The following is a 26,769-nucleotide window of genomic DNA, read 5'->3' on the forward strand; positions in this document are numbered from 1 at the left end:
GCACAGCCCCGGCACAGCCCTGGCACAGCCCCAACACTACTGACATGGACCTGGCACAGCCCCAGCACAATTGGCACAGTCCCAACACAGGCCTGACACAACCCCACCTTCTACTCAGATGGTATAGACCTGGCACAGCCTTGCACAATGAGAACAATCCCAACACGGCCCTGACACAACTGGCACAGCCCCAGCACAGCCACAGCCCAACCCTGGCACAACTGGCACAGACCTGGCACAGCCTCAGCATAACCCTGGCACAACTGGCACAGCTCCAGCACAGGTGGCACAGCCCCAGGCCAGCTGCCAGCACAGTTGCTGGTTCCCAGGGTCACCTTGCTGGCAATGTGTCTTGTGCCCTTGGCCAGCTGGCAAGGAGTGGTCCAAGGCCACAGGGAGATGTGTTTGTGACGTTCCAGGGGCCACAAATGGGACACTGGGAGATGTGTGGGGGGCAGTCCCCATGTGAGGCCATTGCAGTGGGTGTGCTGTGGTCCCAGGCAGCTCCTGCCCCGACAGCCCCCTTGCACGGTGCTGCTTCGACTACCCACCCACCGTGGGTGGGCCACCGCCACCTCGGCCTCTCCTGGGGTGCCCTGGCAGGGGCCAGGGTGGCCCAGGGCCTGCGGGATGCAGCCACAGTGTGCCACGAGATGGCACTGCTACAGTGCATGCCAGGCGCTGCAGCTCCTGGGCTCCGTGGCTGTGCGGGGCTGTCCCTCAGTTGCAGGGGTGTCCCTCGGCTGCAGTGACATTGCGGGGGTGCAGGGATGTGTATATAGAAATTTTACCCACCTCGTCAAACCAAAAATGTTAATTCTGATGGTACTGGCTTGTGTATAAAACCTGCCAAGGGGAATCTTTCTGAGTAGCTGCTTTATGTGCAGGATGAGTATGGTCATGTTTGTGTTAATGCTGGGTTTTGAGGGAGGGGGTAAATCCTACCTGGGGTGGTCACTGCTGTGGGGTCAGGTGATGCCAGCAGGCTCACCGAATATGGGCCCTGCCTGGGCCAGCTGCTGCCAGGCCCAATTTTTACCACATTCTTCTGCTCCTTGTGTCGTCCCACCCCAGGCATGAGCAGTGTGGCTGCGTGGTCACATGCCCTGGCCTGGGCTGCATGGGTCGGTGCCCCAAGGTTCCCTCTCTCTGCTTTGCCCTGCAGTACGACTACAGCTTCCGGACGGAGCAGAGCGCGGCGGCCCGGCTGCCACCCAGCCCCACCCGCTGCCCACCGGTCCCGCCATCCTGAGGGGCCATCGGCCGGAGCAGGCGTGTGCGTGCATACTACTGAGCGGGACACAGGACACAGTGCTGGGACCGTCCTGGCACACCTCCGTGCACCCGGCCACCACCGCCACCCTGCGCTGCACCACCCCCTGCACACGCCGCTCCACGCGTTGGGACCCCCTTCGGCAGCTGCACCCCCACACTGCTGCAGACCCCTCTCCATGTGAGTACAGGACTGGGAGCCTTGGTCATCCCCACTTTGTAATCCTGCTGCAGGACAGTCACAGAATCCAAAGCTGTAGCAAACCCCTGCAAACACAGCTGGGAGCTCGCAGACCATCGAGAACTCTCAGCCCTAAAAGGAACAGTGAAAGGCACGGCTGGGTAACGCTGCCCGAGCTGCTGTGGAGCTGGTCAGCTCTCTATGCCTTGCAGCAGGAGGTCCCTGCGGTGCTCGGTCCAGTAGCAGCACTGAGCTGCAGCAGATGCCCCATCCCTCTGCCAAGGTCTGGGCACAGCAGTTCTGCCACAGCCAGGATCAGCGCCCCCCATACACCCACTGTAGTCACTGGATTTGCTGTAGCTGGGGGAGCTGAGGCCACTGGCTCATACCTGTCTTGGACTCTCCCTGGGCACTGGCAGGGCAGGGCAGGGCGGGCAGAGCGCCAAGGTGAAGCACCTCCGCTTTGCGCAGGGTGTCCATGTGTCCATCCGGATCTAGACCAACAAACTCCTGTGTTTCTTTCCGTCTGGATGCTGGCAGCACCACGCTGGCAGACCCTGGCAGCACCCTGCTGACCCGGCCAAGCTGCCTGTGGAGCCAGGACCCTGCTGACAACTAGGATGCTATCACCTGCCCGTCACTCAAGACAGTTCTCTAATGTGCCCCGCTAGCTGCTAAAATAAAAGAGATGTGCCTGTTCCCTGGGCACTCCCAGGGAAGCACTGAACTCTGACGTGGTGCAGGATGAGAGTGGGATGCATTAAACCCTGACCTGAGCCCCCTGTGATCGCTGACCTGGGCTCACTCACGAGCCAAACGCATGTCTTGGAGAAGTCTGTTGCTGTAATAAGTTATTTACAAGTGCCCATGTGACTCCATGCTGCTCTTTCAAGTCTCTGCTGTAAAACAAAGCTACATCATGGCAGCAAAATGGCAATTTTTGAGTAAGTGTTAAAACATACAATTTTTTATATTGTAAAATAGTGATTTCCTGACCCCACTGAAATGCAATTGCCATGGTAACAGTAACAGTGTTGTCTCTCAGCCTGGGTCATATGTGTGCCCCGACCCGCTTTGCACTGCCTTGGATTGATCTGGCATTTGCTAGTTGCACAGAATGGTGACTGTCTGTGCAGGTTTTGTACTGTCAGCTTCTATTTTTTATTTGTACATATGTAAAATATTTCTTGTCCAAAGATTCATTTCTGGTTTTAAGGCACCGCACCGTACTGCTGGGATAATGAGCACAAAATACTGTAACATTCAAGACAAACTGAGTCCAGATCTTTGCTTCAGCTGCTTCCAATCAGGTAAATAATTTTCTGGAGCTGCCTCTGTAGAGCAGCCATGTGGTTGGAGAGCAGAGGCCAGTTTGGTTGCAGGTGTGTTAGTTTTGGGCAAAAGAGTTAAGGCTGTGCCATTTGCACCAGCTCTGGAGCCTTGTGTGACCCCCTGGAAGTGCTCGTTTACTTGGAGGTTGCAGCAACATTTTTAGTTGTTATTTATCCTGCTGGAAAGAAAAGCCAGACCTCACTGCCAGGCTTCACAAAGGCCAGATTGATGATGCCGACATCGACAAATGAACATACCATGGCAGCCTGGTCATTCGGCTCAGGTTCACTTGAAGTTCAAATCCACTCCACGCTGTAGTGCTGTACCCATCTCATCCATCTCTTGTCTGTCTGTTTTTCTGCTTGTAATTTGTTCTGTAGTTTTCTGTGACATCCATTTATAGCTTCTCCTGTGGCTCAGTGGTCACGGCAGGTAGGCAGGACCTGTCTGCAGCCGTGCATTCCTCATAGCTTTGGGATGAGAGCTGACCTTCCTGTTCCCAGTGGAGGAGTGAGGGCTGCGGGCGGCACAGAGCAGCCAGCACAGTCTGCAGAGCTCCAGGGGCAGTGCCTGCCACTGGGAGATGGAGAGACTGCTGCCAGGAGCCCTTCCTCAAGCTGCCTCTTCCCGTGTGAGGGCAGGGCTGCCTGCACAGCGCCTGGGGGGCTCAGGGAGGAGTGGGTTCTGAGAGCGCCGAGCCCTGCACTTGGTGCCACGCTCCCTGGGTATGCCTGGGAAAATGGGTGCAGAGCTTTGAGTCCCTTCTGTGAGATTTAGCTTAGAGATAAAATTGGTGCTTTAATGTTTTAACCGTTAGGTTTGCTCAGCTGCCTTGGAGATAGTGAGCTCAGCCTGCTTTGCAGTGACCTACAGGAGACATTGGGTGCTTGAAACACTGGCAGGACATGTGGCTGGGACAGGGATCTACATCTTCAGGATATATTTGTAGTTACTTCTTCTCTGACACTGGGCCAGCAAAGCTGCTTAGGGGTGCACCTGTGAAGAACCTTGAGAGGTGAGTTTGCTCTCCACAGTGCGATCCTGCACCATGGCACTGCAGGGACACCCTGTTCCAAATGCACGACAGGGCAGGTGCATTTTCCTCTGGGCAAATGCAATCAAGGTGTTTGGAGCAAGAAGCTGCAGCTGCTGAGAGCCAGCTGAGCTCTCAGCCCTGCTAACTACAGGCTGGAAAACTGGGCGATTCCAAAAGGGAGAGGGCTCAGAGCCAGTGCTTGAAAGCACAGCAAGACACACAGTGCAGGGTGGTTGACTGTGTCAGCTTCTCAATCCACTGCTCAGAGGAAGCTTTTTTTCATTGCACCGCTGAGTTCCCAAGATCCAGAGTGTCAGGTCAGCATTTCCATGGGCAGGTTTTATTGGCTATTCCATAACTTTTGTACTCCCAGCAGCTCCTTGCAAGGCTGGTCCTTGCATCCTCGCAGTGAGTCCTCCATGCTGGCAGGTACCATGGCCACTATGAGCATCTCTCTGCATCTTCCTCCCTGTCCGAAATGCGACTGTGGAAGTATTGGCCCAGGCAATAAATGTTCAGGGAGCCTGATGCGGATGTTGTCTGGCTGTGGAGAAGTCTTCTGGAGCACAAGTGAGGGGATGAGTCAGTGGAAAGCAACAGAAGTGGATTTGCAGAGCTTTACCAGATGTGCTTGGCTACCTTGCCTGAATTTGTAGAACAAAACTGCTCTCTAGGTAGTTCAATCTTGTGGCTGATGGAGAAGTTAGTTTGCCAAATTATCATATATCTGCAACAGAGACAGAAAAGCAGCAATAAGGGGTTTGCTTACTGTAAAATACACCTTCTGATGTGAATTCATAGTGACATGCTGCCTCCTGGATTCCCCACAGCAAGAAGCTGGTCACTCGTGCCCACACAGGCCGGGCTGTGCTGTCTGCTGTGTTAACCATAGAAAGGCAAGAAATTAGAACAGAAAGTGACGTAGAGTGTGAACTTTGTGATAAAATTCAAGTGTGAACAGTTGTAGTGGGTGTCTCCCCTGTGGGAGCACCTCGTAGCCGTAGTTCCGTAGGAGTGAACTTTGTCAGACTTTTCCTGTGGCTGTCCCTGCGTGTGCCTGCAGTGTTTGTCAGAGGATCCCTGGGAGCCTCCTGTGCAGTGAGAAGTTGCTGGTAGTCTGTAGCCTTGGGCTTGTTTGATTTCACACCCACCACTGCTCCCTCAGTGTTCTGAGCTCTCCAGACTGAACGTGCACACTGCTGAGCCTGGAGAATTCCCTGCATGGGCAGGCACGTGCCAGGCAGATGCTAGTGGCAAGGGCATGCATCTGCTGACCTTGGAATCTCCTCTTCCGTGGGGCCCTGAGATCTCCTGGGGGGAGGGAAATCAGGATGTGGTGCCTGCAGAGCTGGCTGGTCCCATGTTGGCCCTCACCTCCCTGCTGCCCCCAGGGTGACATAGGGTCTGTCTCCCCAGATGTGCCCGTGGCCTCTCCCACGACAGCCCCAGGAGCCCAGAGAGGTGTTCCCACTCCTCCTGAAGGGCAGGCACGTCTTGCTGCATGCAGATAATTACCTCAGCCTTGGAGCCTTGACTAACAGCCGGGAATCCCTCCCAGCAGTGGGAATCCCGGCAGGGGCAGCCCAGCGGTGCTGGTGTCAGTCATCCCGAGCCAGATCCCCCTGGCTGTGGTGCAGGGAGGAGGGGAGGCTGCTCCCCTGCTCACAAACAAGCTCAGTGAGGTGCTGCTCAGTTCATTCACCATAGGGAAACCAAACACTTTGGATATTCTGGTCATTTGTTACAAAATTGTTTCCTAACAGCAACAGATTTAAATGTCATCATGCAAATGGCAGAGAAGAACCTTTTATGCAGTTGCAAAGTGGTTTTCTAAGATGGTTGGGTTATTGAAAGTGATTTTACTGTGCATTAATCTTATGAATGTTACTATGTTTTATATTTATTTTAGATGACCCTCCTGTATTTTACAAAGGGAAGTTTCATTCTGTGATAACTCTGTCTGTATTCTTAATATAATTTGTTAAATGAAACTTGTTTTAATCAGTTTATTCTCTGTGCTTTGTGTTTTCATTTTCTGACTGAAATAGCTACCTGGATTGGAATGGTGAATTGCAGGGGTGGCAGCACGATCCCCTGTAGGGAACATGCTCTTGTTTTGAGTTTTTTGTTCTTGGAAATTGAGTATAAAAACCCTTGGAAAATCTGTCTAAAATGTCTTGCTCCAAAGGTATGCTGTGAAGTCAAAAATAGAAGTCAACCCAGCTCAATTTAAGTGTTTTATGGGGCAGGACAGGGCAAAACCTGGCAAAACCAGTCCTTGGCACAGGGATGGGGCCCGTGGCAGTGAGGGCAGTGCTCGGCTTGGGGCAGTGCCCGTCCCATCAGCTCTGCCCACGGCCACCTGGTCTGGGCTGCGGTGGCCACGCTGGCATCACTGTGGGCAGGTGGGCACCCCCACGGGGGAATTGGCTGCTCAGCCAGGGAGAGGCCAATACCACACCACTACACTGAAAATTCTTATTCTTTATGCTAAATTATTCTTCTGAACTTGACCCCGGATGGTGGTGCACAGTCTGACCTCTGGCATCTTCTCACCCCAGCCAATATTTCTGTCTCACTTATTTTGAGTGGTCTTTGAATTAAGGGAGATTAATACCCGAGTTCCCGACATTCTCTTCAGGCACATGTTTTTATAACCTTTTGAAAGCAGTACCACTTGTTCCACCAAAAACTGCAGCAGCGTCCTGGAGCTGCCGTGGGAGCCGTCACTGGCACCTGATTGAATGTTCTGCCTGGGGAGGAGGTGGTGTGGGGAGGACATAAACCAGAGTGGGCCCATCCCACGCCAGCCTGTGGCTTCCTGGGGTGGCAGGTGGGCACAGAGCTGCCCGGAGCCATCCCTGTGCTGGTGGGGCCTGCGAGCATCTCCGTCCATCTGCCTGCTCAGCTGCTGCCCCTGGACATGGGCTCAGTCCTGGGCACGGGACACTGGTGGGGCTGCAGACCCAGTGCCTGGGAATGCTGCTGAGCTTCCAGGCCCACTGGCCAGGAGGACCCTCATCCTCCAACATGGGGTGGGACAGGAGCTGGCTCACATCATCCATCATTCACAGAATTTGGTTTCTAAGGAAAATTTCTAATTTCTTCTGCTCTGCTTAGTGTTTTCAGCCATGGGAGTGGCCATTCCTTTCCAGTGAGGTGTCTCCTGGCCATTCCTGCCCCCAAGGAAATCCTCCCAGTGCCCAAGGGGAGCAGCCCGTGTGGGACTGGAGCTGGCTGGTGTGGTCCCTGCAGCATCAGAGGGTTGTGTCAGGCTTTGTGTGCCGGTGGCTTTGGTGGTGTTTGTTTTCTTTTCTTCTCTCCCTCCTACAGCTTTAAAAATTAACTTGCCTGGGGAGTTTCTTAAAATCCTTTCCTTTCTCTGGAATGATGGATAAACCATGTAACTGATTGTCATGGCCCTAGAGAGGATAAACATCTTCTGCAGTTTAAAATAAAACCTCCTCACTCCTTGGTTAATAAGTGTTGAAAGAAGCACAAACAGAGCTAACATGGGATTTCCATGACTAACAAGATGACCACATCAGTGAATGTTGTTTGGGGTTAAAAATGACTCAGCTTTTGCTTCCCCTGGGTAAGATGTTTTATCCCAGCGCAGGAAAAGCTGCCAACAGCACTTTGAAGCTCTGGCAAACCCGACGGAGCCGGGATTGGGGACTGGGAAGTGTTTGAATGCCTGGTTAAAAAAACCCTCCTAAACTCAGCTCCATGTGTGTGGATTTCTGGAAGATAAAGGAGCCCACAGCTTCATCCAGCCTGTGCTGACTCTTTTCTTTTCAAAAGCCTTGTCAGATGTTTTCACTTTTCTTCTTGCTTTGTTGAAAGATGTAAAAATTTAAGACAACCACAAAGTAAACATTTCAAAACTTTCTATTCTGAAAATTAATGACATTTTCAAAATCCCTCGAATTCCATTTCAGCACTATCAGAAATGAAGATGTTTGGGGTTTTTTTGATTGGCAAATTTTCCAGGCAGGTTTTTGTTTGTTGATAACTTTTATTTTTCAAGGAAAATAGATTTATTATTCAGTAGAAACACTAGATAAGTAGATGTCTTGTCAAAATCAAGCAGGTTTTCTTTATTAGAGTGAAATAGTAATGAACTCATCTGCTTCCAATATTTATAAAGAGTAGAGAAGGCCATTAATTCTGCTGCTTGTGAATAAAACCATCTGTGATTTCTTTCCATTTGATGTGTTTTGGTTTTAATATACATTTTTCACAAATAAGTGCAGGGAATTTTTGTGAAAATGTCACATTCAGAATCTCATAAAGAAGGAACGCAAGGAGGGGGAAACGAAATGTTTTGTTAGCTAAGTAATTTCTCACCTTGCACAGAGAGTAAAATTCCTGCCAACTTTAACACATTAGGCGACAGAATTACATGTTCAGCTCTAATGCGATCCATGACATGGAACAAGGCAAACAGAGGATGTTTGGAAGTTTGTTTTCCTTTGGGAATCACACAGCACATTTAACCTAATCTGTCCTGACACTTGAATTATAACATTATGAGCTTCTTCAGGGAAGCAAAATGGTAGATGCCTCTTTTTAAAGCAAAGCAGAAGTTAATAAAACAGGCGACATGTCAAGGAGAGAAAGCCCGAATGAACCATCGTGTGATTCTCGGAGGAAATGGGCTCTGGGCTGGGGTTTTTCCACCAGAAGTGCTGGAAGTCTCGTGACACACTTCTGCTGAGGGTGAAATTCGACCTCCAGGATTTTACTCGATTAAACCGAAAGCTGCGAGAATGCCCCAAGTGGGACCACTTTGTAGTTGGACTTGTGAGTGTGGGATCTTAAATTAAACTGAGTATTCATCCAGCTGCTCTGCCAGGAATTGTTTCACAGTCTTCCCACCAACTCGTGCGGTGGAGGCTGTGCTGTGCTGCACCTTTCCCAAATGGTACCTGTGCAGGTGAAGGAGTTGCTCCCAGCCCATACAGCCCAGCCCACCCTCCAGGGCAGCCTCTTTGAGGGGCTGGAATGGGAACAGGACTGTAAATGTGATCTGCTCACTGTCACTGAGAAAGTCTGGCTCCAGTTACAGGTTTTAAGGCTCGAATTTAGTTTCCATTGTCCAGCAGGATGGAAGCAGATCCTCGGAGGTTCCTGCAAGTGAAGAAACCTGAAATCAAATAGCAGATGTCCTCACCCAAAGTCCAGAGCTCTGGGTGCTACAGAGCAGGGCAGGCACTCTCCTGGGGAGGGAAAACTGATGCCAGTTATCTCTGAAAAAATGAGTAAACTGATTCTCAGCTACCTGTTGGCAGAGGTAGGAGGGGGCTGCGCTCTTCTCTTGGGAGCATTCATATCTGTGCCAAGCAGGTGAGCCTGCTCACTGGTTTGCTTATAGTTTATAGTTTTATAATTTAATCTGGTGTGGAACTAGAAAGATAGTAATTGTCCCAAACATTTTTTTCATCAAATTGAACAGCACTGTCATCTATCTGGGCAAAGAAACAAAATTTGATTTTCAACTTCAAAAAGTTTACAGGCAGTTTCCAAGCACAGGGCTGTGCCTTGGCTTGGGCTGGGTTTGGGTGGGTTTGTGCAGGCTCCACATTGCTGGCCTGGGCCATGGCTGAGCCCTGGGGAGGGATGCACTTCCCTGGCAATGGACCCACAGCCCTCCATGGGCCCCTCCCCTCAGACAGAAGCACCAAAATGCTGGGTTTAAATGGTAATGAAGAAAATTCACACTGGATATTAAGGAAACTACCTGAAGGGGAAGCATGTGAGGCCCAGGAGGGCGGTGTCCATCAGTCTTTGCCAAATACATGTTGGGAGCAGGGGAGATGAGGCTGAACCTCAGCAGTGCCCAACAGCACGTCCCTCCTCCTGCAGCTCTGCCTTTCCTCAGGGAGCACACCAGTGGCTGTTCCTACACTCATGGCAAAGGGTTGGGATTTGGGTTGTCTGGGTTTGCTGGGAGCTGGGGGAAGGCGCCTCCCAAGTCACTGAAGTGTCAAGAGAACGGAGCCTGAGAAGCTGATGTGCCAAAAGGTCATCTCAGGTTAATTCCCTGCCAGGGGAACACTCCAACCAGGAGTGTCTGAACACGGTCCTTATTCAAAACCAGGCAAGAAGCCCATGGTAGCTGTTCCTGGGGTGTCCTGCAGGAGCACAGTGGGAGTTCATTGTGATGCCTCAGGTGAAAAGCAGAGGGTGTGAGGTGAGCAGAGGCAAGTGGAGGGGAAGGGTAAGAGTGACTGGGCTGGCCCCTTGCCAGGGATGGTCGTGGTGGTCATTGTTCTATAGTGACAAATATATTCCCACTGGTTGGGAAAAAGCTGTTGTGTCCATGGGCTGGTCCAAGGGCCAGCAAAACCCAAGGAGTACGAACTTGGGGATATATGAGGATCCGTTTCACGAGTTTGGAGGCCACAGAGATGGCTTCCTGCAACTTACTGTGCCCTGAATTACACAAAGACTTTCTGTCCATTCCACCTACACGTAGGCCTGTTCCCACAGTCCCCAGCAGTGACCTGTCACGGGTGGCAGAAGCCAGTTGATGTACTCAAAGCCCTTAATGCAAACTTTTCCCCTGTTCTTTTTCTAATTCCTTTTTCTGCCCAAATGCCTACATATATGAGGCTTTTAGGAACTTAATTATCCTTGAGACTTCTACCTCTTTGTGAAATCTGGTTTAAATCAGTAAAGAAAAGAGTTCAAAGTTATTGGGCAGGACAGGCAGACAGACAAGCACACAGGGATCACAGGAACCTTGTTTTCATAGGAAACTAGATTAAAAAAATCCCACAGCAGTTACCAGCCCCTTCAGTGGCACCCCCCCTCAGTCCTGCACAGGGTGATGCTTGGGGGGGGCCTGGGGCACAGACAGCCTGGGTTTGTGCTCTTTGCAAAGGGGAGGGGGCTGGGAGCAGATCCTGCCTCCTTTAGCCGGGGTTTGGTGGGCGGTGTCGGGGGCAGCAGCGATTCCGCAGCCTGTCTGCTTTTCCCAGCTGGATGCAGATTCATGACATCCCTGCTCACTTTGGCATGCAAACCTGTACCTAATTTCTTCTGAAATGGGCCCTGAGGAAGTCAGCAGATGTTATTATTAAAGCATTGAGCATCAGCAGCTCCCAAGATATTGTCAGTCCGTTAATGAGCTGATCAAACTGGGGAAGGCAAGGGCTTTCCCAGCTTCTTAATAAGGAAAGTAAGACCTCCAAGGTTAAAAGACTTCTTTTAAACTGCACCAAGTTTATAGGTTGCAAAATGTTCTTTAATCAGTTTATTCTTAGAAGGCCCTAACTGCCCCTGCACGGGAATGGGCATTATCTTAAACAGTCCCACAAGAACACAGCAGCTCTGTCTTGGTGGGGTTTGCTGGCATTTTGCTCCCTAAGTCTCCTTAACCAACCTTTTCTGTGCAGCTTCTGTAATTCTTTTGTGAACGTTTCGTGCATCACTTCCTGCAGTTCTGCCCCGAGACTCCTGATGATTTCTGAATTATTAGTTTTGCTGTTTGAAATTTAAACTGATTTTCCTATCAATATATTTGTATTTGCAGTTTTGCAAACCTTAAATCTCAGCTGTTTCCCAAGGCTCCAGGAGACACCACATGCACAAGTGAGTCAGAAATACCCTGAATTAGACAACTCCCTGCACCTTTCCTTGTCCTCCCTTGCTCTGAGCCTGTCCCTGTGTCTGATACTGTTCTCCTAAAAGCAGTGGCTAATGGGGAACCCACTTTGTTGGTTTTTCTCTTAATCCCATACAATCTTGAAGTCTCTTTGGGGTTTTCCACCTGCAGAGAGGTTTAAAATTCAGACAATAGTGATAATGGTATTAAATTGGTAACAGCTAAAAGTTTAAGAAAAAAAATTTACTATTTCTATAGTTCAGCAGAGGAGCATGAGATGACTTAATGGTGCCTTGCCATCACTATCACCAGAGGCAGGTCCAAGGGCAAGCTGATACAAACCCTTGTCTTGGGGAGCTTCATTGTACCCAGAATGCAAACAGGTAAACAGTTATCAAGCAATGATCACAGAAGGAGAATACAGAGAAGGCCCCTTTAATCCTTTCCATCTGCTCCTTGGTGTAAGTATGAAGGGGCCGTGATGGTGAGTCCCCACACGGTGCCTGTGTCCTGCAGTGCCTCCAGCAGGAGCTGGCCCTGGGCAGTGCTGGGCAGTGCCCGAGGGGGACCCCCAAGTGTTCAGCAACGCTTCCTCCTCACTGGGGGTCACTGCACTCACACCCACGCCGTGATTTATTCCAGCATGGACATATTTATACCATCTGATAAGCAGTGCCTGCTATAAATATGTCCGTGCTCTCGCTTTTGCCATGCACCAGTGAGGAAGGGGCATGTTGTGATAAATTGACCCTGAAATATGGTGCATGTACACGGTTTTAAAGATGGGAAGGGCTGGGTCACTTTGGTGTCTCTCTGTTGTTCAGTTAGGTATTTTTAAAGGCGTCTGCTGAACTGTGGCTTACAGGGAACATTTCCAACATTACCGACATTTTTAATCCTAATGTGTGTCCGTTGGCAAAATGTTATGGACACTAATAAACAAGCAGGCTCTGAACTACATGCCAGCTCAAAGCAGGACTATTCCTCCCCTGCTCTTGCAGCCCTCTGCACCTGCCCTGGTATGACCAGTGAGGGCAGGGCTCTGCCCTGGAAGGGGAGACACCAGGTCAGGGCTTGCCTGGCCAGCTGCTGCTTCCCCCACAGGAGAGCAGCACCCTGGGGACAGCCAAGCCCGAAGTCCACCAGTGCTTTTCCATCCCCTGCTTGAGACCTCCAGGTAACCCACAGCGTTTCTCACCAGGACTTTTCACACATATCTGTGGTCAATAAGTGCCCTTTTACTATCCCAGGTCATTTCTGATGGCTTCCTATGATAATATGGAACAAAGAAATAATAAACCTCAAAAAAGTCAGTAGGAAAGAGCTCCAACGCTCTAGAACTGGGTCTGTTATGGAGGAGGATGAAGGGCACTGACACCCAACGTGCCGGGCAGTCGTACTGAAGCCACTGTGACCACAGGTAAAGCTGACCATGTGCAAAGCTGCACAGGCAGCTCCCAGCTGAGGATAAGAGGAGGGACCTGCTGGGTGGCCCTTTCTCATCATTACCTTCAGGTGTGGGGCCCATCAGCCGTCGTTGGCAAATGGCTGCCTTTGAGCTGCTGCTGCCTCTGTCTTCTCCCAAACCGTGAGTATCAGCTATATTTTTTCATCTTTCAGAGGAAGTTTATAATTAGGCTGGAATTCTTCAGGCAAAGGCAAAGGCCATGCTGGTTTGGGTTAGATTGTTTTGTTAAATCTTGAGGAAAAACTGTTCTTCATTAAAGAATGTGTGTTGGCTTCCGGAGGAATGGCTGAGGCCTTCCCCTTTTTGGTATCCAGAGCCTTGTGCAGTTCTGAACTTGAATTTCTTTTCTATTTAAAGCTTGTCTTTGCTTTTGTTTTCACAAAACTTGAACTGAGCTGGAGAGGTGCCACAGGCTGGGGGAGCAGGAGCCAGGTCAGCCCTGGTTGAAGTGGCCGTGGCTGTGTGAGCCCTAACTGTGCATGGCAGGGGCTGAGCAGCACAGGAGACTCTGTCAAACAAGGGTCAGAAGGAGAGGGTTCATTTCCCAAGGAGTTATGGATGGTTGTTTTCTCTGCACAGGGCAGAGCAAGAATCTTGGTGGCTGAATTGGGTACGGTGAGGTGGGCTCTGCTGCCTCATGTGTGAGGAGTTGGCTGCCCTTTCTCTGGTATGCCATTGTCTGTTTGGCTTGTGCCTCACTTGGGTTTGAGCAGTAATGTTCTGGTGTCCATGGCCAAAGTTACCTCTTTGGATGTGTATTTTAATTTTATTTTTAAAATGTCTTGCAACTTCAGCAGTGTTCCTCCTAAGTTTCATCTGGGTGAAAGAGCCACACCTGGCTCTCCAATAACGAGAGGCCAATGAGCCACATGTGCAGCACAGTCAGCTTTTTGTGGTGTGTGGAATGAGCTGAGGATGCTGGGTCCTCACCCAGCCTGTTACTATTCCATGAAATGCACTGCCACAGGCTGTGATGAGAGCTGGGCCCCCGGAAAATCCTTGGCTCAGGAGTGTCAGAGGCTCATCCAGAGGACGCATTGCTCTGCTCCTGGCCTCTGTCAGGGTCTCGGTCGGGCAGCCCTTGATTTCACTTCTGGTCGTTCCTTTCATGGCTTCCTTTAGCAGGTCACAGATTTTAGGTGGAAAGATTTCCTGCAAACTGCATCATTAAAGAGGCAGAGCAGGAGAGAGAAGTAGGAATGTTATTGCTGTAAATAGAGAAGTGTCCTTCCTGCCTTTGGCTGGATGACAGACCTGGGACTGTGGTGAGGCACTGCCTGGGTTATGTGCCCTCTGTCAGTGCTGTGTGCCCACTGTCAGTGCTGTGTGCCCACTGTCAGTGCTGTGTGCCCACTGTCAGTGCTGTCCCTGTGTCACCACAGCTCCAGAGGCACGAGGAGGGAGCGGGTGCTGCTGCCAGGGTTGGACACTGCTGCTGGGAGAACTGGGGCAGGTCCTGCCCTGCCAGCCCCTGTTTACGTACCCCAAAACGGTGCATGGTGAAGGTCCAGGCATGAATTCACTACCATTTTTTTCACCCAAAATAAATGTGAAAGGGTTAAAGTGGCAGTTCTGCACTCTCCTGGTAAAACCCTGGTGGGTTGCGGGTTTGTTCGTTGGGCCACCAAAACCTTAGAAAACATGAAGGCACTTTGTGTTACCAAAAAGGACACCAGATATCAGCTTCTTACTGTGTTCACAGTACTTTTAGAAGAAAGAATTTTATGATTAAAAAAAAAAAAAGAAGACACACAGTATTTTTTTCTTATCATAACACCAAAAGGAAACTAGTGCAGCTTTGGACAAATTAGAAACAGGCATGAGTATTAGACTTTACATGGATGGTACTCAGGTATTAATCCATTAAAGTAATCAAAAGAGCTTAAATAAGAATCTGAAGGCTGCAATATATATGTCAATGAACAAGCTGTAAAACTTCCTGAAAAGGTGATTTCAAAGCCATATTGCCCAAGCTTGGCAAATTGCATATTTAATTATTTTGTCAGTCCCTCTTTCTACTCTAATCTTTTGGTGAAATACCTTTAGACATATGAAATCAGTTAAGATAATTAGGGTATGATGGAATTAGGTGTTACTTGATTTTTAAAAAAGATACCATCCTCTGCCTTGGTATAAAATGTGTGCAGACCCCAAAAGCTGGACTGTATTGTGATGTTTTCTTTTCTATAAAGATCAAAGGTCTCCAACCCCTTTCAAGATGTTTGCAGAATTTGTTTCCTAATTATCCCACATTTACTTATTTGTGTGTTGGGACATCAGAGTTAACTCTTTGATTGTAAAGATGAGATGGGACCTTCCTCCAGATGATTGCAGCCAGCAGAGCCTTGCATCTCTAAATTGTTTTTTTAGATTACCTGGCTGGTCTAATTCTGAGGTTCTGGTGCAGTTTAGGGCAGATGAGGTGTTGTGTTTGCTCAATTTTAATACTCCAATCCTCTACAGCAAAGATTTGTTTTTCCTCAGTAAGAGTTTACACCTTCATTAATATCCTTTAGAGGTTTACAAAACCCTTGGTAAGCAACAGTAAACTATTTAGGCTTTGATTTGTCTGGGAGTTGGAACTGTTTTCACCAAACCTTTATGATCTTTCCATGAGGTGGTGCATGAGTTTCTTCAGCAGAATTTTCTATAAAAGTTTTGAAATTAGAATTTCTTGGCTCACTTCATTGACTTTATTTTTCCCCCATCTAGAGAGATATAAAAGACTGACAAGGACACCCCAGAAATGTGAAAACAGGCTGTAAGGTTTGCAGTTTCAGTTGTGAAGTTACAAAAATAAAATTGATTAGAATAGCATGAAATCTATAAAATAAAAAGTAAAATGTTTATAGCGGAAGTCTAATATGAAACATTTTTAAACAATGTGTTTTATTTACTTTTTATACATTTCCTTTCTCATATTCTTTTGAACTCTTTTGAATCTTCTCATATGTTTCCTAATTACATTTGCCTCTCTGACTCCCGTCTCTCTTTCCCTCAGCACAGAGGGGCTGAGTATTTGTCTCGGTTTGTGTTCGGTTTTTTGACTATTTTTTTTCCTTTGAAAAGGACACTGCATCAAGGTTTTCTGTGGGAATATTTTCAGTGGCAGCACTGGGGGTGAGAGCTCGCGGGGAGATAACGAGGGGTTGCGATAATGAGCGAAGGAAGCGCCTGCCTGCCCAGAGCTCCGCCTGGGACCCGGCAGCACCTATAAATCCTCTCTTTGAAGATGATCATTCCTACTATTTGAGCCTTTTAAAGTGCAGCTCAGTCAGAGCTGCAGGAGCAGTGTGGTCTGTTCTGCATGACTCCCTTTGCCCTTCTCCCCCACGGAGCTGGGCTGGGGCTGCAGCATCGCTTTGCTCCGGGACTGCCATGACCAGCTCTGGTGCCAAGTGGCTTCGTAGGAAACCTTGGGGGTGAAAAGGAGGTGGGTTTGACCAGCAGGAATGGGTATCTTTCCCAGCAGAAATCACAGAAATTGCTGGTGGTGGCAGGTCCTCATTTCCACCCACATAAACTTGCACCTTGGCCAGCATTTTCCAGGATTTTCCCGTGGTGTGGTGCTCCCTCATCTGTGTCACGTTCCCAGAGAGCCGCTCTCGGTATCCGCCGCCCTCCTCTCGCTGGGGCTCCACGTGGGAGGGGATTGTTCCCTGTGGGACAGCTCCATGGCCCGTGCCATGGCATGCATGGCATGCCCCCTCACCCCATGCCTTTGGGCAGTGAAGCCCCCAGCATGACACAGCCTGGGGAAGCCTCCAGGAGCTGCTCGAGTGGAAGGAAATACTCCTATGGCCATTTTGGGAGGAAAATTGCTCCAATGCTCCCTGCTGCCAAGTGCAAGCGTTTTTCCTTTTATGAAATCCTACTGGCCTGTTTGTGGCCCGGCACTGCACCGGGTCTGGCACAGGACACAGCTCAGGCTGAGCAGGGCACCCCAAAGCCTGTTAGAAAGAGGAGGGCAGTGAGCTCTGCTGCTCGTCATGGTGTCCTCCAGCTCCTGCCCGAGGGGGACAGGGTTCCTGCCCATGTCTTGTGCTCAGAATGAACACCTGCTGATGTGACTGTGGCCCCAGGAGTCGATCTCACCTCTCTCCCACCCGGGTTGGGGCCAGCAGGGTCCCCGCAGCAGCCCCTGTCCCACCACGCAGCCCCCCCCCCCATCCTGCCCAGGGTGGGCTGGGACTGCCAGGGATGGACGTCCCATCTGCCCTTCCCAGCACCAGTGGGCTTTCCTGGCTAAAAGCTCCCAAAGCCACCTCTTGTTGGCTCTCCCTCCCTCAGCCTGGCTGAGCTGGAGAGATGGGACAGCCCTGCCCAGGCAGGATGGCAGCTGTGCCCCCCACGTGTTGGGGTGCAGAGGGAACAGCCCTTGTGCTCCTTCCCACGGCCTGTCCCCACATCCCTGGGCAGATGGTGCTGTGGGGGGGTCAGAGCTCAGCAGAGCCTGGGTGTGTGCAGCCCCTCCGAGCCTGCCGGGTGACTGATGTCCTTAAATGCTTTCCTGACTTTTGCAGGACTATTTATTTCTTTGTCATCTTATCTGAGGTGGGAGGTTACTTATTGTGTGTTTTTTCCTCTGCCTTTTAAATTCAGGGAGATTTTCTTTAGAATTCACTATTTTAGTCTTTGATCTTAAATTATTTTTTGTACATTTTTTCCCCCCTAGTATTTGTTATTTATCCACACGGGAGTCTAAATTCGTCTCTTTCATGCACTTTGATAGGAATGGCTTTCTTCTGCCTCAGTAATCAGCACATTACCCACTCTTCCTCCCCACCAAGAAGTCAGAATTCATTTCAGTATTGATTTGTTTTAATTATAGACCTCAATAACATCACAGCTGAATTTTTTACATTAGAAAAAGTGCTCAGAAAGGTGTTGATGAAAAGTAAGTATTTTTTTAAATTAAACATGCACTAAAAATATGTTTCAGATTCTAACAGCCATTAATAAATATTTCAGGTGATGCTCTGGACTGTGCGTGCATGTCCTGTCTGGGCTAGGCAAAACATTTAAGTTCTTAATTTTGCATACAGTTACAATTTTTAAAATGCCCAAATTTGAAATGAAAAAGCATCTTTGGTATTTTAGTGATAGGCTTGTTAAAGATCAAGAGTTCTCCTGTGCACTTTGGTAAAAATTTTAACTGAACGTTGATTTTTAAGTGTCCCAGCAGCTTTTGAAACAATTTGTCCTGTGTTTCACCCAGGAGCTCATCGAGGGGCTGCAGTCCTGCCCTTGGCAGCTGCCCCCGGTCCTGCAGCAGAGATGCCGAAGGGTTTCGGACCAATTTGATCTAATTTCATCTCAGAGATTCCTGATCTGAGCTACTCAAGGTCTCCAGAACCATTTATTTGGCTTCTGGCTGCAATTTTGCCTTGATACCCCTTTGCTGGGGAACCACGTTTAGAAAGGCAAAAAAAAAAATAACAGGGGAGGGGGGAGAGTGGAAGGAAACATGGAGAGGTTTTACTGAAGAACTTGTGTTAGTTCTGGACTTTGAAACTAAGCTCGGAAATTCCTCGAGGACACGAACTCTGTGTCACCATTCAAGGCAATAGGACAACACAAACTCCCAGCTCCCGAGCAAACACAAAGAAATGGCAAAGCAACTGTTTGAACAACAAAGAGCTGCAGCACACCTATGGGACCCTGCTGCTGGACAGGGAGGTTTCACTCATGGTAATTACAGTGATGAGCAGAATAGCCCTCTGCAATCAGCATCCTTGGGAAACCGTAGACACAGCTCTGTTCAGATGCTTTCAAATATTAATTCTCAAAGCTAAACAGTTAAGGCACAGCTATGCTAATTGAAAAGTCTAAGGTATGTTATTACTGGTAAGAATTAAGTTAAACTTTGTTTTCACTTAATTCTAAAAAAATGAGTAACATATATCAATTCCATGAATGATCTTACCCAGATAACTCCTTAGAGAGGAAAGGAGATGCCGTGCTGCACTCCCTGTCCTTTAGGGTGCATTTAATTGATTGCAATTTATGCTGCAGTTTTAGCCAAAGCGGCAATAAATCTGTTTGAGTATATATTGAATTCACCTCACATTCGTTGGTTAAGCTGATTAAACAGAACTGAAAATGCAGGCATTTACCTTGCTGTGCTTAGAGGCAGCAGTGCCCTAGACGGGAGGCTCGGAGCGGTGTCTGGGTGCCCTCGAAGAAGCCCGTGGAGGATTAGGGTGTGCTCAGCCTCTCCTCAGACAGGTGCACAAACACTTCCCCCTTTTAGGTGCTACCTGCTCTTTACTGGACGTTTATTACAAGTTGATGCAATTTCACAAAGCACCTGCATGCAATAAAACCCTATTACATGTGTGAGGCCTTAAGGAAATTAACGGTTCCTCCCTAGGGATGCATATTTTGTTAAGATGTTTATTACAGATGAAGTGGTCCTGGGGTAAAACATTAACAAGTTGTAGAGTGATAAAAGGAATTTTATCATTTCTCAGTGACATAAATAGGAAGAAACCTTTAACTAAATCTATAAAATTCCTGTTTCCTAATGAATTTGCTTTAACTATTTATTAACTGGATGAACTTATTCAGGTTGTGATTTGGGTTTTTTCCTTCCTCTGCTCCTCCCCCCCAAACCCAAGCAGAAGCAGTCCAGGGCATTGTCTGTTAACTGATGTGAGCTCTGGTGCCCAGAAAAAAAACTTTTGGTTTCCTTTTTTTAAAGAGATTATTAATTTCCCTCTGTGAGTTTAAGGCAGAGCCCTAAAACTCAGCTCACTTATAATACTGATTCTAGAATTAAACCCAACATTAAAATTCTGTGTTGTTATAATAATGCTAACTCATATCACTGAAATTACATATTATATTTTAGGGTTCAGTCCCAGCAATTTATTTTTGGTTACCATTACAAATGCAAATTCTTTTTTTTAACACCATATTAAGAAAGTTTGCTGTGCACCATTATTAGAGATGAAAGCAGAGAACACTGGCTTTGGACTGAGAATGCTCCATCTAATTGAATTATATGAATGTAGTTAAATGTCTACTTCAGAAAGGCCATATTCACTTTCAAGATTAGTTACTCCAAGAGTTAATGGGCTATTTAAGCAACATAGTCCAAGAGCCAAACACAGGTGGGCTGTGTTAATAACTTTATTTAAACCGTTTTTTCCCCTTTTGAGAGGCACAAGCCATCCATTAATGCATTCATTAGAGTTTATGGCATAGTTCTGCTTTTCTCTTAATGACACTATCCAGACTCAAACTTGCTTGGCTAATTTAGCCCAGCTGCCCTTTGCCTCTCAGCAACAGGTCCCTTGTTCTGCGGTCATACAGGCTGAAGTGTCACGATGATTAGTTTTTGGGAATTGCTGCCCTTTGCAATATTGTTTTGTGTTTTCTCTGCATCAGAATTTACTTTTTCTTCAGACTTTTTGCTGAAGGTTTGTGTGCAGCAGCTGTTGGAAAGGGCATGGCAGCACAGAGGCATTGCCGCCTCGCTGCAGCCCTCGCATTCCAATGTGATTGAACATCGTGGTTTATGACTTGACTCTGACCAAACAAGCTCACAGGTTTTAATATCCAGCTCTGCCAAAGGTATTTCTGGCAGTTCCTCACAACTGCGGCATCTGAGCTTGCCTGGATTTTTCAGTTTTAAATCCAGTCCAAAAATGCCTCTTACTGATGTCATTACGCTGTAAAATGTGTAACTGAGGACAGAAGTGCCTGTTTCCTCCAGTAGCTGCAGTGGAGGTGACCCGTGTTTGTTTAGTAATGAATTCCCCAGGTACTAATGAACATCACAACGAATCAGAACGGCCAATGTGTCACTGGGAGAGGATCAGCCAGGCTGGGTCAGACTCTGCACTGGCAGCTCCTGACACTTGCAGGGTTTATTTTGGAATATTTTATCAGTTTAGGTGTGCATGTCTGATGTTCCTGGGAGTCCTGTGTAAGCTGTTGGCTTCCAGTCTGAAATATCACCTCTGATAGCCTTGTACAGACAGTGAGGGTGGCCTTGACCATCATGAGATACTGGACCAGCCCCAGTCCTGAGCAGCCCATTGTGATCCTGCCCAGACCTGAGGATCACGGTGCTGCTGAACTCCAGCGACCGCAGGGATGAGTGTTCCTAGGTGCTCACTAACAGGTAGATTTGTGGGGAATAATGGCTTGAAACGTTTCTATACCTGTACCTAGAGATAAGTAACACAACTTCAGTGGGATGTTTGCTGCAGGCATGACATGCTTCCACTTTTCCTACAGTTGGTGCAGGAATTCTCGCCGCAGATTCTACACTTGCAAACTGCCGCGTTAAGGCGTTTCCCTTCGCTGGTCTGTAAAGCGTCACGCGGGCATGTAATGCTGTATAAATACTACTACTACTAATAATAATAGCCTCTGTTGCATATTGATCTCTTTCTGCCTGGGTGCGAGTGACGCTGTGGGGAAGGTTCTGCCCGGTCGCGGCTGCACTGAGCAGCCCTGTCCCCGCTCGGAGGGCGGTGCCGGTGCCGTGTCCCCTGTCCCCGCTCGGAGGGCGGTGCCGGTGCCGTGTCCCCTGTCCCCGCTCGGAGGGCGGTGCCGGTGCCGTGTCCCCTGTCCCCGCTCGGAGGGCGGTGCCGGGGGCTGGTCCGGGGCCGGTCCCGTCCCGTCCGCGCTGTGCCCGGTGGCCACCAGAGGGCGGAGCGGGGCCCGGGCGGTGCCGGGTCCGCGGGGCTGCAGCGGCCGCGCTGTGAGACCCGGCCCCGTTAACGAGCCCATCCCTGCCCTGCGGTACCTGTTTCTGGCAGTGGGAGAGAGACTGGATAAGTCTGGTCCCTTCAGAACTGCCGTGCGTTGTGCCGGGACGGTGGTGCTGTCAGCTGGAGTACGGGTGGGAGGTGTGGGGTCACCACGCCAACCCTTGGTGACGCCTGTCTGTACAACAGCAGCACCACTGCTCTTCAGAACCAGAAAATATTTTATAGGTAGTACCAGGGAGAGATGCTCAGCTTGAATCCCCATCAAAACCCACATCTCCCCTGCGGCTGCTCCGAGGAAGGAACAGTCAAATTCTGTCCAGGGCAGGACACCAGCATCCAGGGGCTCTGGGATTCTGATGAGGTTTCTAGCAGTGAGGAATTAGCAGCCAGGCAAGGTCACTTCAGAAATCCCTCGTCTGCTGTCCTGCTGCTGAAGTTACCAGTTTTCTGAGCCTCTTGCTTGCTTATGGCCGGTACCACTCTCTCCATGGCAAGAGGCCAGAGCCTCTGGGGGGGCTCTGACTGCAGAGGTCAGTGGTACCCAGGTGGAGTAGAGAGCAGCAACACCAAGGGGAAATGCAAGGTAGCTGAGCGTGCATGATGTGTTTTGTGTCACTTCACTGTCCCTGCAGAGCCCCTGTGTTACCAACCTTGTGCCAAAACCAGCTGCACTCACCACGCAGGGCAGCAAGCACAGCCCTTTCTGTCCTCTGTCCGAGGGAGGTGAGATTGTGGGAGCCTCTGTGACGTGAATCTGGGTGAGCCAAGGAATGCTGTTGAGACATTAACAAAGTGTTCTCTGTCCTGCTGCAGCCAGGAGCGTGCACTGAGCCCTCGGGGTGGGATCTGCTCCAGCTTTGGCCCAGCAAAGGCAGAGATATGCCCACTGCTGGCCCAGCCCCATTGCAGGAGGCTGTGCTGGTGTTCAGCCCCGTGGGCTGTGGGATGGCAGGCAGGACTTGGGGTACTGGGATTCTCTTACTTGTGGGCATTCATCAGCAGATGTAAAGACTACTTGGAGGGTACTGGGTACTGCAGGAGCCTGAGGAGTCCTGTGATAACCCTGTTTGAGCAAAAAGCATTGAATGGCAATTATAGATTTTTTTTTTTAACTTCTCTGCAAGAATTGCATGTTGCAGGCTGTGAATCTTGTTATGATGAATTACCAGTAATCCCTTTCCCTTTTTTAATGGCTTCTTCATTTGATGTCTTTTGGCAGACTTTTTTACATAGGCACATAAGTTCCCTGTGTCTTCTGCAATACTCTTATGATTAATTACCACTCTCAGCAGCTTTGAATGTGAAATCTCACTCTGCAGAAAGGGGAGTTGGGTCCCACAAGTACCTACAGTATTTCTGGATGAATTGGAGCAGGATGTTGGAATTGTAACATCTTGTGACCCCAATGCTTTCATCTGCAGGAGCAGTGAAAGAGTTAATGCATTAGTTAAAAAGATTTTTAGTATAGGTCTGAACTGGGGCTGACAATCCATTACTCATAACTCCTCAGAAACCTGTAGCCTAGTTCTTTTCTCTTTCTTTTGTGATTTACAGAATATTACACCAACTGTAAGCACTTTGCAGTTGGACTTTTATTACACACTCCAAAGTGAAGAATTACGGTTTGGGATTCACAATGAGAAAAGTGTTCTGGTGTTTGTACACCCTTTTCATCTCCTGTGTTGCCCTTGCTCAGAGCAGGGAGCTCTGCTCTTGCAGGGGTGAGTGTGAGAGGCCCAGCACCAGCTCTGTCCACCCTCCATCCTGAGCAGGTCAGCTCTGGGCACAGGTGAGAGCCCCTTGCACATCACAGCAGGCAGGAAGGTGGGCTTGGAGGACCTTCCAGGGGAGGTTTAGATTAAATAACAGGAAAAATATCTTCACAGAAAGGGTGATCAGGCACAGGCTACCCAGGGCAGTGGTGGAGTCACCATCCCTTGAGGGATTTAACAGATATATAGATGTGGCACTTGGGGACATGGGTTAGTGGTGGGCTTGGCAGTGCTAAGGGAATGGTTGGCCTCAATGATCTTAGAGGGCTTTTCCAGCCTAAACAATTCTGTGACCTCTCGGCGGTGCTGGAATGAAGGTCCAGCACGGGGCTTTTGCAGTTGTCCCCTTGAGCAGGCCCTGAGTGCCCAGGCAGCCCCAAGCAGGGGTGGGTGTGAGCCTCAAGCGTGGCCACCACTTGAGTTGCTTGAGGTTAAAGTCCTTTCTCACCAAGGCACAGGCCATTGTGAGGAACACATTTTGGGACTGGTTGGAGACCAAAAAGCTCTCTGTCCTGCAGTGGCTGCAAGAGAATGTGCTGCCAGCATCCTGCCAAAGCAGCTACCCACCGTTGCACATATCAGCTCCTGAAAGAAAATAACTGGAAAGAAAGTTTTTGCAGCTACAGAAACACCTCCATCCTCAGCATTCACCAGCACGTCTGATAGGCAAACGTGTAGTTATTAGGGGTGGTCCTTTGTCCAAAAAGCATTTGGGTAACGTTGCAGCTCTCCTTGGCTCTGGAAAGACAACTGCAACCAGAGATAATTTTTCATTATGGACAAGAGAATTATGAGGTACAAACGAGTGTGCACAAGAAAGTTAATAAATTACGGGGGATTAGCATCAGTGATGGGTAGATCTGCTGTGTGCAGCCTTAGCCTGGCAGAACAGGCGTGTTCCTGCACAGTGTTTGTCACAGATCAGAAACACCAGCCCTTTGACAGATGCCACGTAGATCTTCATCTCCAAATTCACCCATCTGAGAAACATCTGTGTGCTTAGGCTGGCAAATCTCAAGGAATGCTCTGCCAAGCAGCCCACTTCCGCTTTTATAGCTCTGTAATCCTCACTCCTCCTCTGAGAGGAACAGAAGTGTGTGCAGCTCTTCAGGAAAACTGTAGGTCCAGGAGAAGTCTGTGAGGAGAAGATTCATGGCATGATCAAAAAGCACCCAGGCCTTTTACAGGCAGGGCTCAATAGGTGCTTTAAGCAGTTGTAAATAACAGAGAGGAGTGGTGGAGCAGATTAAAGAGCTGAGTGCCGAGGTCTGCGATGGGTTAGAGCAGGGACACACAGCACAGGCTGCTCCTGCACGGCCAGGATGGCCCCAGCCCTGGGCAGAATCATCCCCAGCACCGGGAGTGACATGGGCTCTGTGCTCATCCTTGGTGTCAGGCCAGAGCACAGTGCTTTGGGGTCGGCCAAGGCACCTCATTTTTTGACACTGTGGATTTTTCCCTGGAAATTCACCACAAAATGAACACCCTTGCAGGATTTTCAGTGGTGTGATCCCAGGTATGACACCGCTGCTGTCAGTAAGGGTCTGGCCCTGGGCTGATAGCCTAACCTGTAAAGGTAAACACTCACCTAAAGTACTGAAACCACATGGAACTCAATTTTTTATGTGTTAAATCCTGGTTCCAGCTGGCCCAGTCTGCTCAGGCCAGACTGTGACTTCCCAAGGCAGAATATCCCATAACCTTTGGAGCTCTGAGGCACTACTGATAGGACACACACACCTGTAGCTCTCTACTCTGTTGTTTGCAGCATTTGCAAATTGCTGTTTTCTTATTTTGGGGAGAAATGTCCCTGTTTCTTTTGCTGATATGTAGAGGGAAAGGTGAGAGACAGGAGAAAATGGGAGCAAAGAAATGGTGTGGGAAAGTTACAGCTGCACAGTGTGCAGCTTCTGTCTGTTCAGGGTGTCCTTGAGGAAGGTCTGTGTGGATACATGAGCCAGCAGCGTGCCCAGGTGGCCAAGGTCAATGCCATCCTGGCCTGTATCAGGAACAGTGTGGCCAGCAGGTCCAGGGAAGTGATTCTTCCCCTGTACTTGGCACTGGTGAGGCCACACCTTGAGTGTTGTGTCCAGTTCTGGGCCCCTCAATTTAGGAAGGATGTTGAGGTGCTGGAGCAGGTCCAAAGAAGGGCAACAAGGCTGGTGAGCTCCTATGAGGAGAGGCTGAGGGAGCTGGGGCTGTTCAGCCTGGAGAAGAGGAGGCTCAGGGGAGACCTCCTCACTCTCTACAACTCCCTGACAGGAGGGTGTAGCCAGGTGAGGGTCGGTCTCTTCTCCCAGGCAATCAGCAGTAGGACAAGAGGGCACAGTTTTGAGCTGTGCCAGGGGAGGTTTAGATTGGGCATTAGGAAGAAGTTCTTCACAGAAAGAGTGATTGGGCATTGGAATGGGCTGCCCAGGGAGGTGGTGGAGTCACTGGCCCTGGAGGTATTTAAGAAAAGACTGGATGTAGCACTTAGTGACATGGTCTAGTCAACAAGGTGATTTTAGGTCATAGGTTGGACTCAATGATCTCAGAGATCTTTTCCAACCTAGTTGATTCTGTGATTCTTTGATTGTGTGATACAGCACAAATGCTTCTATTTATTGGTTTTGTATCAGTTTGATTCAACTTTCTTCAGTAACATTTGTACTGTTGAGAGATTTGTGTCAGACCCCTTCCTGCTGGCAGGACAACTATGCAGATATGCTCTCAAAAATGTCACAGGAAATGAGGCTTTTCTTCCCAATGCAGGGGGGATTCCTGGTGCACTCATCCTTGTGTACAGTGAAACAGAGAGAGAACTGAACCCACAAGGAGGCATCGAGTCAGCCTCAGGCTTCCATTGGTGCCTTTTTTTGGAAAGGTGGTTATTCAGCTCTGCAGGATGCACAAATACAGACAAACAGGTCAGCAGGAACCTCATGGCAGCCAGATGTGTGTGAGCAAACTGTGTCTGCAGAGAGGCACAGGTGGGAGGGAGAGGCTGAGCTGGGCTTACCAGAGAAGGGAGTTATTTAATCTAGGCTGTGTTTTCCAAGAAGCCTCTAATTTTGGTGCAGAGCGTTTTGGGATCCAAAGAGATCACCTTGGATCCTAATTCCCAGCGAGGCCAGCAGCACAAAGGCCATTGTGCAAGAGCGCTGGGACAGATGTGGGACTGGGGTGTTTGCTGTTCTGAAAGAGCAAAGGCATCTCCCAACACTCACCTCTCCTGTGGCAGTAGGTGTCTGGCCCTCAAAGTGGACATTGCCTCTGCCCCGAGCCTGCCCAGCCCATCTGGCTGCACATTGGTGCAGCTCTGGGAGCTGCAGGGACGGTGCCTGTGGGGAGGAGAAGAGGCGTGAGCAATGGCCCAGACATTGCTCCC

General features: G+C 49.2%; 1 protein-coding gene across 3 annotated transcripts in view; it reads left to right on the forward strand.

Moving 5' to 3' along the window:
- MVB12B (multivesicular body subunit 12B) overlaps positions 1 to 5,830 on the forward strand; it is a 58,085-nt gene extending 52,255 nt beyond the window's left edge. For all 3 annotated transcript variants that reach the window (XM_017810246.1, XM_017810244.1, XM_017810247.1), the window contains one exon: positions 1,166 to 5,830. In XM_017810246.1, the coding sequence (XP_017665735.1) occupies positions 1,166 to 1,252 (87 nt within the window). In that variant the 3' untranslated portion in view covers positions 1,253 to 5,830. The remainder of the gene's footprint in view (positions 1 to 1,165) is intronic.
- Positions 5,831 to 26,769: the final 20,939 nt, after the last annotated feature.

Source organism: Lepidothrix coronata, unplaced genomic scaffold, assembly GCF_001604755.1.
Source record: "Lepidothrix coronata isolate B3197 unplaced genomic scaffold, Lepidothrix_coronata-1.0 Scaffold28, whole genome shotgun sequence".
In the NCBI taxonomy this organism is placed as follows: domain Eukaryota; kingdom Metazoa; phylum Chordata; class Aves; order Passeriformes; family Pipridae; genus Lepidothrix; species Lepidothrix coronata.